The sequence below is a fragment of the Barbus barbus genome, assembly GCF_936440315.1.
Source record: "Barbus barbus genome assembly, chromosome: 9".
In the NCBI taxonomy this organism is placed as follows: domain Eukaryota; kingdom Metazoa; phylum Chordata; class Actinopteri; order Cypriniformes; family Cyprinidae; genus Barbus; species Barbus barbus.
In genome coordinates this window covers 31,436,475-31,449,627 of record NC_136737.1, presented here as the reverse complement: position 1 = coordinate 31,449,627, position 13,153 = coordinate 31,436,475, and the positions used below count along the sequence as shown (strand labels likewise).

At 36.5% G+C, this 13,153-nt stretch overlaps 1 protein-coding gene across 2 annotated transcripts in view; it reads left to right on the top strand.

The window, feature by feature from the left end:
- The window catches only part of LOC306874640 (NACHT, LRR and PYD domains-containing protein 3-like), a 73,249-nt gene that overhangs the window by 30,568 nt on the left and 29,528 nt on the right, over positions 1–13,153 (top strand). For both annotated transcript variants that reach the window (XM_079424787.1, XM_079424786.1), the window contains exon 12: positions 11,825–11,998. In XM_079424787.1, coding sequence (XP_079280913.1) covers positions 11,825–11,998 — 174 coding nt within the window. The remainder of the gene's footprint in view (positions 1–11,824; positions 11,999–13,153) is intronic.

The following is a 13,153-nucleotide window of genomic DNA, read 5'->3' as shown; positions in this document are numbered from 1 at the left end:
GCAGGGGGTGCTTTAAAGCAATAGAAATAGAAATAGAGGTTTCCCCGGTAATGGCTGTACACAAAGCAGCGCTGAGCTTACAAACGCTGCTTTATCAGGCATATAACGTAAGACGAAATGAAAATGACGTGGAACATTTTCTTCTTCTTTTTTTTTGATTATTTATTACAGATTTTTGATTTACAACTTTTTACAGCAGCGCCCTAGATCTGCCCATATAAAAATAAAAAAAGTGATAAATAAATTTATTTATATATTTATGTAATTTATTACATAAATATATGTAATCTCAGGATTTCTAGAGGTCTGATAAATTGTCAATAAGGTCTAACCAAAATTGTATTGTCTTTCTGGTGGCACCATGTATTTTGGCTGTGGTACACTCCAAACGGGCAATGTCCAGCAAGTATGACATCCACGTCAATCTAACTGGGATAGATGGATCCAGCCACAGTTTTAAAATAAAATTTTTAGCAGCAGTAAGAGCAGCAGACAGAATCCTTTTTTGATTGACAGACAACGATAGTGATGAATCATCCAGCAAAAGAAAAAGCAGTGGGTCCTTTTGGATCTGAGTCTTCAGAAGATCCGACAATAAGTCCTGAACCAAGGACCAGAGCGAAGCAATTCGGGGACAGTCCCAGAACATATGTATATATGTACCTTGACTAGAGCTATTACACAGGTGACAGAAGGGGTCAGACTTTCTTTTCATTTTATATAATAAACAAGGAGTGGCATATGCCTTATAGATTCATTTATAATGGATCATTTGGTGAGCTGGGTTTTTAGAGGTAGCAAAACAATTTCCACAGACGTTGTCCCAATCAATCACAGTGTCAAGTTCTCTTGCCCAGAAACCCTCAATCGGAATGTTTGAATACTGTCATACTACAAGTGATGTATAAATTATATTCACAATACCTCTAGAAGCCATACTAGAATCTATCCAATTTACCATAGGATGAGGAGATATTTTAATAGACCAGGGTACTCCGTAAGCTTTCAGTGCAGATCTTAATCTTAAGTACAGAAAAAAGGAAAATCCTGGGAGCGAGAACTCATCCTTTAGGATCTGAAAGGACTTAAGCCCATAATCGTTGTACAAGTCTTTTAAAGTGTAGATACCACATTCAGCCCAGCATTTGGAAACGAACGGTTTGTTGCCAGTACAAAGATTATTATTATGCAAAATGGGGGTAGAGTCACTGTAAGAATCTGAAGCTCCCATAATCTTCTCTGCTGCTTTCCAGGTTTTGATAGAATGGCATATAATTGGACCAAACTTTTCCAAAACTTTCTTAAATATTCCCTTAAAGGGTAAATCCTGTAGACGCAATGGGTAAATAATATTCGTTTCTAAAGCCCGCCATGGGACAGGGGAGTCAACATCTAGCCACGTCCTAAGTGGTCTCATCTGGTATGATAAATAATAAGACCAAAAATCTGGTAGGGATAAGCCACCATGAGGTTTTAGCCGGTGCATCGATTCAAAACGAATTCTAGGCCTTTTATTATTCCACAAGAATTTGGATACTACTGTATTGATCTCATTAAAATAGCCAGTAGGTGGTGTCAGAGGTAACACTGAAAATAAAAAGCTTAGCCTCGGAAGTATATTCATCTTGACGGTGGCTATCCTTCCATGAAGAGCCAGACAGAGTGGAGACCAACACAGAAGATCGCTCTTAATCTTATCCAGACGAGACTGATAGTTCCACTTGGAAATGCGAGATAATGAAGGAAAAACTCTGATTCCAAGATAATTAAACTGGTCGCTGACAGGAATTGTAGTGGGTAAATTCTGAATCTCTGATTTAGCAGCTAAATTAAGGGGCATAAGTATGGATTTGTTCCAATTAATCTTCTAACCAGACAATTTACCGAATGTATCAAATAATTTTAATCATTCCTTAACCGAGTCTGTGATGTTTGATATATACAACAAAACGTCATCAGCGTAGAGTGATATTTTATGGGATGTATTCATACAACTTATTGGAACTATTGCAAAACATTGTCTGATTGCTTGGGCCAAAGGCTCTAATGACACATTAAAAAGCAAGGGTGACAAGGGACAGCCTTGACGAGTGCCCCTGCCAAGATAAAAGGAAGGAGTGATAGAAGAACCAGTGATTAATTTAGAATAAATAGTTTTGACTGCTTGTAGAAAAAAGGAGCCAAACTCAAAATATTCTAAGACAGACCACAAAAAGCTCCACTCAATTCTGTCGAATGCTTTCTCTGCATCTAGAGAAATGATTGCAGAGGAAGCTGTTTATGAGTCTGCTTGTTGAATAATATGCAGAAGCCTACGTATATTGTCTGCAGCAAATCTCCCCCTTAGAAAACCTGATTGATCATAGGTAATCAAATCTCCTATACATCGATCCAATCTTAAGGCCAGGACCTTTTCCAACAGCTTTGAATCTGTGGATAGACGGCTAATTGGCCTGCAACTAGAGCATTCAAGTGGATCCTTACCTTTCTTCAGTAGCAAAGTTATTAAAGCTGTAGTTTGGTCCCTATGTAAAGCCCCTTTTTCTAACGCAAAGTTAAGAGAATTAAGAATAAAAGGCGCTATTATGTCCCATAATATCTTCAGTAACTCTGGATTTTAATTCCTCGATTGTCAAAGGGCTATCCAATATGTTGTGCTGAGAGTCATTTAATTTGGGTAGATTTAACTGTTTAAGGAATAAATCAAAGTTTGTTGGGTCAGAGTTGGATTCTGAAGTGTACAAAAATTGGTAGTAGTTTCCAAATACCCTATTTACATCCTTAGGTTGAGTGTATACTGAGCCCTCATGTCTAATAGCTGATATACTAGTCTTAGATTCATTATCTTTCAACCTCAAAGCCAACAGCTTGGATGACCGTTCTCCATGGAAATAATATGATTGTCTAGTACGATGTATGATGAATTCAGCTCTATGTAAATATATGGATTTTAAGGACATTTACTATTTTGGTTTTGGTCTCACAAAAGTAATTTTTTAATTCCTTTTGTAGTAGATCAATTTGTTTTTCTAATTCTAATTTACGGCTCTCCCTACGCTTTTTATTAAAGGATGAAAAACTTATACATTTACCTCTAATAAAACATTTACCCCCAGTTTCACAGACGAGGCTTAAGCCTAGTCCTAGACTAAAATGTAAGTCTTAGCTGTTTCAACTGAAAGAAACTTGCACTGATTGATCTTAAAATATATCAGTGCCTTTGTTTTGTCTCAAGATGCACCCCAGTAATGTTTTTTTCTAAGCATGTTTATTAAAAATACTTAAATTTCCTAATTGAACTATGACCTAATCCTGGCTTAGTCTAAGTCCTGTCTGTGAAACCAGGCCATTGTGGTTTCCCATAATACTTGGGGGTCAGAGGCTGAATCTCTGTTAATCTGTAAAAACTCCATCAAAGAGCTGCGTAACTCAGACACAAATGTACAGTCCTGTAACAAGGAGGTATTAAATCTCCATCGGTTGCGTTTAGTGCCCAATGATGCGGGGGTTAAAGATGTAATTATCGGAGAATGATCAGATAAAAGAATCGGTAGAATATTAACTTTACTAATATAGGGAATCAGTGAAGGGGACATAAGTAGATAATCAATCCTTGAATAACTCTTATGACGAGCTGAAAAGAATGTATAATCCCTAGCCCCATCATTTTGTAAACGCCAAACGTCGCATATATTAGAGTGTCGCAAAAAGGAATTAAAACATCCAGAGATCAATGAATCAGACTTAGAGACATGAGATCTATCCAACTGGGGATCCAACACCGCATTAAAATCGCCCCCTAACACCACAAGACAGTCCTCTAAACTCACAACTAAACGTAGTAATTCTTGAAAAAATTAGTTATCACCCTCGGTGGGTGCATTTATAGACATAAAAGCATAATTAGTATTATTTAAGGAAACAACAGCATAAGTGATTTGGCCTTCTGTATCTCCACCGGTTCTTATAATTGAAAAAATGCTATTACGTTTAATAACTATCAGCATCCCTTTAGTTTTGTTAACAGCCGAAGGGGCAGATATCACTTTAAAATATCTATTTTGAAAGCGATGCACGTCCACTGTTTTCAAATGTGACTCTTGTATAAGAGTAATAGAGACCTTTTTGCTTCTAAGCATTTGGTTCGCTTAACAGGGCTGTTTAACCCATTGACGTTCCATGACAAAATATTTATAGCCATATATTAAAAAGGGAACGTTCGCCGCTGTAAATACGGTTGGCTCTTTCAATCTCCATTTCTTTGCCAGCAAGAGAGGGAATCAATTTAGGAATATGATTCTGTATAAATCCCAGAGGGTCATCTCCTTCTACTCCTTCTTTCAGTCCTACTAGACGGATTGGACTGGCGACTTTTATCTTCGATTCTCGCCAACTTTTCCTGAAGAGAGTCCACTGCTAGCTTGACCTCCACGGTGTCTTTTTTGCGTGACGAAGAGCTATTTGCATGTTGTCAAAGTTTTTTCTTATCAGACGAACATCTTCTTCCAGAACTCCAAGTCTATCCGCAATTGGAGTGAATTCTTCCTTAAGCAGTTCCCTGACGAGACTAAGGTGCATCTTTAACTCGTCGGCAACAATGGAGCGAAGTTTCCCTTCAGGAACATAATTAGGATCTTTAACTCGCTTTGTCTCTGGCGAAGCCAGTGTCAATTGACGTTTTGCCATCTTCATTCGTAGCTCCTTTAGAAAACAGTCAAAAGCTAACCGAATACTGATAGTTTTACTGAGAAAAAAAACAGATTAAGGGTACTGAGTCAGAGAGCAGTCGAACTACACTGCCATTGCCATCGGTGGGTCACGTGATCTAGCCACGTGGAACATTTTCTAAAGAGAGTCTTCCTTCAGAAATATAGTGATATAAAAATACCTGCGCCTCGTTTTGATTATTAAACGTGCAGTACGTGCTCATGATTATTCAACGAAGACTTTTGGAAATTCAGTCAGTTTTGATATCGTGGCAGGTCACTGCAAATAAATAAATTTATGGGAAACACATACCACAGCACAAGAACCCCAACTTCATTACTCATCACTTTAACTTTAACTGCGTTTGTAGTTGGCGCCACTAGCCAGACCGATAAACAGACACGGACTGGAAGTTAACTTCGGGCCAGGCGCGCGGCCCGATGAAACCCTCTATAACAGTAATCTTGAGGGGTAGACTCATTTGAAGTAATGTATTCATCTGGCTTTAGCCAGGTTTCTGTCAAACAGAGCACATCTACACTGTAAAAAATTGCTGTTAAAAAACGGCCATATTCTGACAGTAACATTCTGTTTTTTCATTACAACAGTAAAATCGTGTAAAAAAAAACAATGAATTCTGGTTAATATTTGTTGTTTTCGAGAAAGTATCCTTCTGCAGTCCTGTGAAGTAACAGCGCTCAGAGTCGACACTCAGAGACTGTGTTTCAAATCATACCCTACATCCTCATTCACTATTCCCTACTCATGTACTAATGCTTAGTAATATAGCCCACCTGACAGAGAGAATGAAAACTAATGAGTGAATTCAGCCAATGATGAACAGCTGCTGCTAAACAGCAGAATCACTGAAGAAAAGAGCAAGAAATGAAACTACAACTGACTTCAGCCACAGCCTTAGATGAAATCAACTGAAATAAAACAGCAGAGGATGATTAAACAACTCCACAAACAGCATCACCAGCTTCACACTTCACAGTCTGACTTTATTTCTGTCATATATCTACAATCCGTGAGAATTAATAGACATTTAGATGCTTTATTGAAAATGTTTCGTTTGACCTCACCATTATGGCGATCAGCGTTTGCTTTAGTAGTGCTCTTGACCCTTGGCTTTTTATGATAGGTTTTTATTTGGTTGTTATAACAGTGTTTGTAAAATATGTTTGTTATAGCAGTAAAAGCCAAATTTTAAGTAAGTGTTTTTGGATTGTAATCATCATGAAGCTACCTGCTTCTGAAGTGGTGTGTTATTTACAATAAATGCCGTATGATACTGCAAAAATAACCATCTATTATGTAGCATTATAAAACATCTTATGTTCAAAACCTTAAAGCACTACGGCATCACTTAGACACATTCAGAGATCAAGAATCAGTGTATGAATCTCAATAATGGTGAGTCCAAAGCTTAATGCTGCAATGCATGCTGGGTACTAGTTCAAAACTCACCCATGACTCCCAGCATGCATTGCAGCATGAATAAATTATACCACTGAATTGTCCACCTCTTTTCTGTAATTCTTTCTATTTGCTTTTATAACTGCTGTTATTTTTGTGTTGAGTTTTAGTAGCATGTTTTGTGATGTTCAGAGTTGATCTGTTTATGTATTTTTGGTTGATAGTCACCATTGTAGAGATGCATACGCTGATTCCTGAGGTGTGTGTTTCATAGCACTTTGACTCTTTTTAATTGTTAGTAATATTAGCAATCTTGCACACAAGCAAAAGAATGAGCACGCTGTTATTACATCACTTTGTGTTACCAGCAGAGACCCTGTAGAAAAACTAAATAAAATCAGTGAATATGGTGTTTAACGAGGGTTATGTCATTAACAATACATAACTAAATAAATTACAGACTTTGCTTTGGTTCTTTTTGTAATAACAGATGTGTTTTATAACACATGTTTTCAACAACCAAAGAAAAGTTAAGGTTGAAAAGTCAAGGTTCAAGAGTCCAACTAAAGCTAGCACTGATCTCCCTCATGGTAGTTAAAAAAAACAAAAACAAAAACTAGCATGCCTGTGACCATCTGACAGAAATAACACCAGTCTGGTTAGTAATGTGTGAAGTAATGCTGTTTTAGGAGTTGTTTAATCAGATGTTGAGAGATTTAATGTCTTCTTTATTTCAGCTGATTTCATCTAAGTCTGTGGCTGAAGTCAGTTTTATTTCTTGTTTTTCTCTTTCAGTGATTCTGCTTGTTAACAGCATCTGTCCATCATCACTAATGCTCAATCATCACTTAATTAATCACAGAATTATCTCATTAACATCACTGATTCAGTGTTACTCTAACACTCTGTAGTGTGCACACATTATAAGTGTTCATTTATAACTGAGGATTTTGTTGCGGGGTTTAAAGGGTTAAAGATGTAAGATGAAAAAAAACAGCATGAAGTGTAATTTAACAGCAATAAACTGTAATTAATTTACAGCAACAGACTGTAGAAAAACAGGTGCTTACTGGCAACCGTGCTGCCAGCAGATTACCGTTAATTCAAGGAAAAACAGCAATTTACTGTAAAACGTAACAGTCAGATTAACCAAATGAAAAAAGTTATTTTTACTGAAATATTAGTGAGGGTCAACAGAAAACAGTAATGTAAAGTCATGAGCTGATAAAGAGAGTCAATATTAAACTAAACTGTATTAATGTGTTTTTGTACAAGAGAGATCTGTTAGTTTAATGTAGTTTTGTGGGTCACCATTGTGCTGGAGAGTAGAGCCTATGCTTCAGTCAATGATGAGCCACAAACTCTGATGTTCTGTTGCTTTATTTAAAGACAGTAACTGTGCAGTTGCTTAAGCAGTGATGTTCTTTTCATTAAATACTCCAGCATGTGCTGATAATGAACTGAAACAATTTTAGTTAAAGACATGCTTTTAGTTATTAGTGTTTGCAGTTTTATACTAAATATTTTTTCTCAGTGAACTCAAATGATGTAAGTTCACATTACTAACACCACATGAGTACTAATATTATAAACTCGAACAGTTTGAAGCTATTGGAGCAGAGTTAATTTCCATGGTAGTAGGTATAACAGTAACATGCTGTAAAAATGAAGAGCTGTAAATTAACGGTAGAGGGCTGTAAATTAACAGTACATTACTGGCAACTCTGCTGCCGGTACATTACTGTTATTTAACGGCACAATTTTTTACAGTGTAGGTTATGATCAGTGATCATATCATTTACAAAAAGCACTTTCGTAGAAAGGGATCTAATATTCAATAAGCCAAACTTTATCATTTGTTTATCCGTATTATATCTGTTTTTTATTTGTGGAACATCAATTAAATTGTTAGTCTTAAATTGGTTTGGACGTTTTTTTGTATTTTCTAGTTCGGGGAATAGACACAGTCTCTGTAGTGTGATATCTAGGTGAAAGAGTCTCTATGTGCTGAGAATTAACTGATTTCTGTGACATGAGGCTAGCAGATGGTCGGTTTAGCCAGTCTGTCTGCTTCCTGACCTGGGCCCCAGTTAGTCAAGTACGAACTCTAAGACTATGTGCCATATTTCTAGAGAGAAGAGAGGCACCACCCCCAGAGGGATGAAGACCAACTCTTTTCAAAAGGTCAGATCTGCCCCAAAAATCTTTCCAATTGTCTATGAAACCTATGTTATTTTGCGGGCACCACTTAGACATCCAGCCACTGAGTGACGACAGTCTGCTATGTATGTCATCACCCCGGTAAGCAGGGAGAGGACCAGAAACCAAACCACAGAGCAGCATGGCAGACAGGAACAGGAAGCGCACAATTCTGATACATACACATACTGTATACACAGAATTACAGTATTTAAGTAGGCCATTCACGCAAACATAATCTGTTATGTCTTAAGTGAACATTTGGGGAACTGTTTGTGAAAAACATCTGATGTGTAACATTATAGTAGATATGTGCAGTAGAATAGGACTTACTAAATAGGCTGTCTGTCTCATTAATGTTAATCAAACGATAAAAGAAAATATCACTGCTCTTAATTTAACTGCTTTTGTAGTTTAAATAATCAATGTATTTGTAATGTACACACTGAAGTGATTTTTACATTTGATTATTTGTTTTTCTTTCTTGAATGCTTTTGTTTAGATGTAAAATGAAAAAAGTTATGAACTAGGCCTATTTGTTTCTTTCTTGTATTTGTTCTACTGTTGTTATTGTTGTTTGCATCTGTTCTTATTTTTAATAGCAAAGATAAAATAAAAATGTATATATTGTGATTATTAATATAGTAATTAACATTAAGAAAGGAAGTGGAGGAAACAATGCAACATTGCTAGGTGATTTTGCTTTGGAAACTTCAGAAAACTTGAGTTCTCAGAACTGACCTTGCTGACTTCGTCAACTTCAAGTGGGTGTAGCTCAGTAATTTTTCATCCGATTCCAACAAATCATATATTATTTTGAAGGTCTTTAATGGAGAATGTGAAAATCAAAATAACTCATTTTTGAAAATTTGCTCATTGTGACTGATTTTGCCAGCAGAGGTCAAATTTTTCTTTTAGGGTGAACTATTCCTTCAAGAATCAAAATGTAAATGATCAAATACAGTGGTTATAGTTTGCAACATAAACAAGGTTTATACTGAATTTGTTTTTTTACAACACTGCACTGCTTCTGTGTTCACTGCCTCATTTTTTAACACATGTGGGTGAGACTCATAGGTACACTAAGCGGCTTACATTACCTGGGTTTTTGCTGTGATTGATTGATTTATTCATTCATTCATTCATTCATGGGCATAGAATTGGGGGGGAGGCACCAGGGACACATCCCTACCAATATCCAGAGACTACCAAATTGTCCCTAGCAATAATTTTGATCAAACAATTATATATGTGTGTGTGTGTTACGTTGTACTCCAGGGAGGCAGACAAGAACAGGCACGAATAGCCAAAATAACAGACTTTAATGACAGCGAATTTAAGAACATGTAAAAACTGAACTGAACGGAGACTTTAAGTAGGCAGCAACTTAGGCAAAACACAGGTGAAGGGGTTTAACTAATAATGACCTAACGAGCAGATGAATTAATGAGCTAAATCAAACAGGAACAAAACCAAATAAGGCAACACAGGAAAAGGCAGACGAAATAGAAAAAGACAAAACTAAAGTCCATAATCCTAACAGTGTGTGTGTGTGTTTGTATTTTTGGACGCATCTGAAATATGTCATACCATTGATATTACCTAAGAAGTTAAAAGTAAATACATCATATACATATTAATGAAGTCAATTAATTTAAAATAGAGTTTTTGACAAAACGCGTGGTCTATGGCTATTAGCTCTCTGTATAAAGCATATATACGGACAGTGAGGACGAAGTCATTATGTTGGCTACATTAACAATAATTTGGGACAAATATAATGTAATCTTATAGTAAACTATATGAGTGATGCTCTGTGCTGTGACAGAATTTGAAACAGCATCCTGGATCACCACTCTACTCGTCCCCACAAATTTCAAAAGCAAACCTACGCCCTTGGATTCATTCATCATACATTCATTCATTCAGTGTTAATCTTAACACTCTTGAGTGTGGACTCAAATAAACTCTAAAGAGAGTTAATTTGACACTGGGGTTTTTGCTGTGTAGATGAAATAAACAAAAATAAAAGACAACATTAAATCTCTAAAGATCTCAGCAGAGGAGGTCCACAAACAGCATTAACACCTTTGCATTACTAGCCAGACTGACTTTATTTCTGTCAGATGTCTTCAAAAGCTCTTATTGAGAATTAACAGAGGTTTAGATGTTGATATTGTATTGGTTAAAATGATGCCACCATCATGGAGATCAGCGTTTGCTTTAGTTGGGGTCTTAACCCTTGACTAGCTCTTTCTCTGCAACAATGCATGTGGTGTTGCAAAGCAGTGCGATTATTTTATTAAGGCTGTTAGCGGTTTTCATATGATGGGATAGTTATCATGAAATAGCCTGATTACATCCAAAAGTAAAAAAAAAAAACTTTCCCTCCATTTATAAGTTTAGGTTTTGCATAACCAACCCTGTGAAACTACAGCCTGAGAACAAAGTGATGCTCTAATAGTTATCGTGAATGATTGTAAATCCATGTAATGTATAAATATTTTTGAATTCCTGCATTATTTAGACAGACACAGACATCAAGAACCAGCATATGAATCTCAACAATGGTGACAATCAACAAAACGCTTCATACTGCAATGCATGCTGGGTAACACCATAGTAAAAACACCCATCATGCTCTGCAGTATGAATAATTATTGTCACCACTGTTGAGGAGCGTATGATGTGTCCATGTATAAAAGCCTGAGCTAAAACAACTCTTTATTTTCAATATTGAAGCATGGTGCCATTTGTTTAATATATATATATATTTTTTTTTTGCAGTGCTGTAAGCGTTGAATGCCAGTCAATAACCCAAAGAAAGAGACCACTTCATGATGTTCATTCAAATGAGTAATAAGCAGAAAGTGTAAACTGATCTATTATTTCGAGATTTTGATTCAGCAATGCACAAATGTTTGCTGTGAAACTCTATTGCAATTGTTCCATACCAAGCTATTCTCAAATACTAAAAGGGTCAAAAGCCCAACTAAAGCAAACAATTATGGTGACTTTTTTTATTTTCTTGACCAATAAAACATCAACATTTAAACCTCTGTTAATTCTCAGATTCTAAGAGCTTCTGTATACATAAAATAAAGTAAATCTAGTTAGTAATGTTAAGCTGGTAATGCTGTTTGTGGAGTTATTTAATCCACCTCTGCTGAGATCTTGAGAGATTTAATGTCTTTTATTTCAGTTGATTTTATCTACGGCTGTGGCTGAAATCAGTTGTAGTTCTTGTGCTTCTCTTTTATTCAGTGATTCTGCTTGTTAACAGCAGGTGTTCATCACTAATGCTCAATCATAATTTAATTAGTCATTTAATTATCTCATTAACTTTAACTCTGCTTCAGTGTTAATTTAACTCTATTTAGAGTGGGACCAAATGTTCTTTGAATAGAGGTGATTTTACTCTGGGGATTTTACTGTGTACTCTTAACCCCAAAGCTTAAACACAATCTCAGAGATCATTCATGTTCTTCACTCTCTGCAGGCTGTGGGACTGCAGTATTGGAGAGGAAGGTTGTTCTGCTCTGATTTCAGCTCTGAGATCAAACCCCTCACACCTGACTGAACTGAATCTGAACTGTAATAAACCAGGAGACTCAGGAGTGAAGCTTCTCGCTGCTCTACTGGAGGATCCACACTGTAAACTGGAGAAACTACAGTGAGTGTCATCAAATCTTAGTAATTATAAGGTTTTGAGTAAGAAGTAGAATTACACTAATGCACTGTAAAAAAAAAAAAAAAAAAAAAAAAATCCTAATTTTACAAAAAATAACCGATTTTTTTTTTCAGGTTGTTTTCTTTAAATTGAAGTCAAAATTGTAAAATTATCTTTAAATTAACTATTCGGCTGTTATTTTAAGTATTATGACAAATTATACAGAAAAATGCTGTATTTTTATACAGTATTTATCTGTTTTCTTAAAGGGATTGTTCACCCAAATATGAAAATTGTCATCAATTATTCACCCTCATGTTGTTCCAAACCCGTAAGACCTTTATTCATCTTCGGAACACAAATTAACGTATGTGTTGAAATCCAAGCACTTTCTGACTCTACATAGACAGCAATGTAACTGAAATGTTCCCAGGCCCAGCAGCACAGTAAGGACATTGTTAAAATAGTCCATCTAACATCAGTGGTTCAACCGTAATTTTATGAAGTTACAAGAATACTTTTTGTGCACACAGAAAACAAAAGTAACAACTTTATTCAACAATTCTTCTCCCCCCATCACCATCACGACACCCAAAAGTATCACGACATGTTGGTGGTGCTGTTGACGCAGGACACACATGCACCTTGAGAAAAGCACATGCATTTAGCACTACTACGATGTTACAATGTACCTTTGCTCTTGTGCTTCTTTGGTCAGCAGCAGTTTCCCCTGCTGGATATTCCAGACAACTCACGATGTGGTAGAGTGTCTTTGCATCATTACGATCCACTGCTCATTGCGCTTCTTTGCCTTGTTTCTCAACTCATGCATGCTTGTCCTGCCAAAAGCTCCGTTTGACTTGGCAATCTAGAGTGTGATACTGGTCAACAGTATACTCCTGGGCCTCTCAGGTTGGTGCTTGCTCACAGCGTTGCTTAGCATGTCAGCATTTGTTGATCAGGTTCTAGGACGTTTTACTAATCCACCACTCTTTATAAAAGCCTCATTGTCTACAATGCACCATCTCGGCACTTTCTACTTCCATTTCCTGAAACAGTGTCCACTGATCTTCAAGGCTGGTTAGTTCTTCAAGCGCCTGAAACTGCTTCTGATGCTCTATCTGGAAGGCATTGGTGACAGCGGGTTCTTCAAACCTA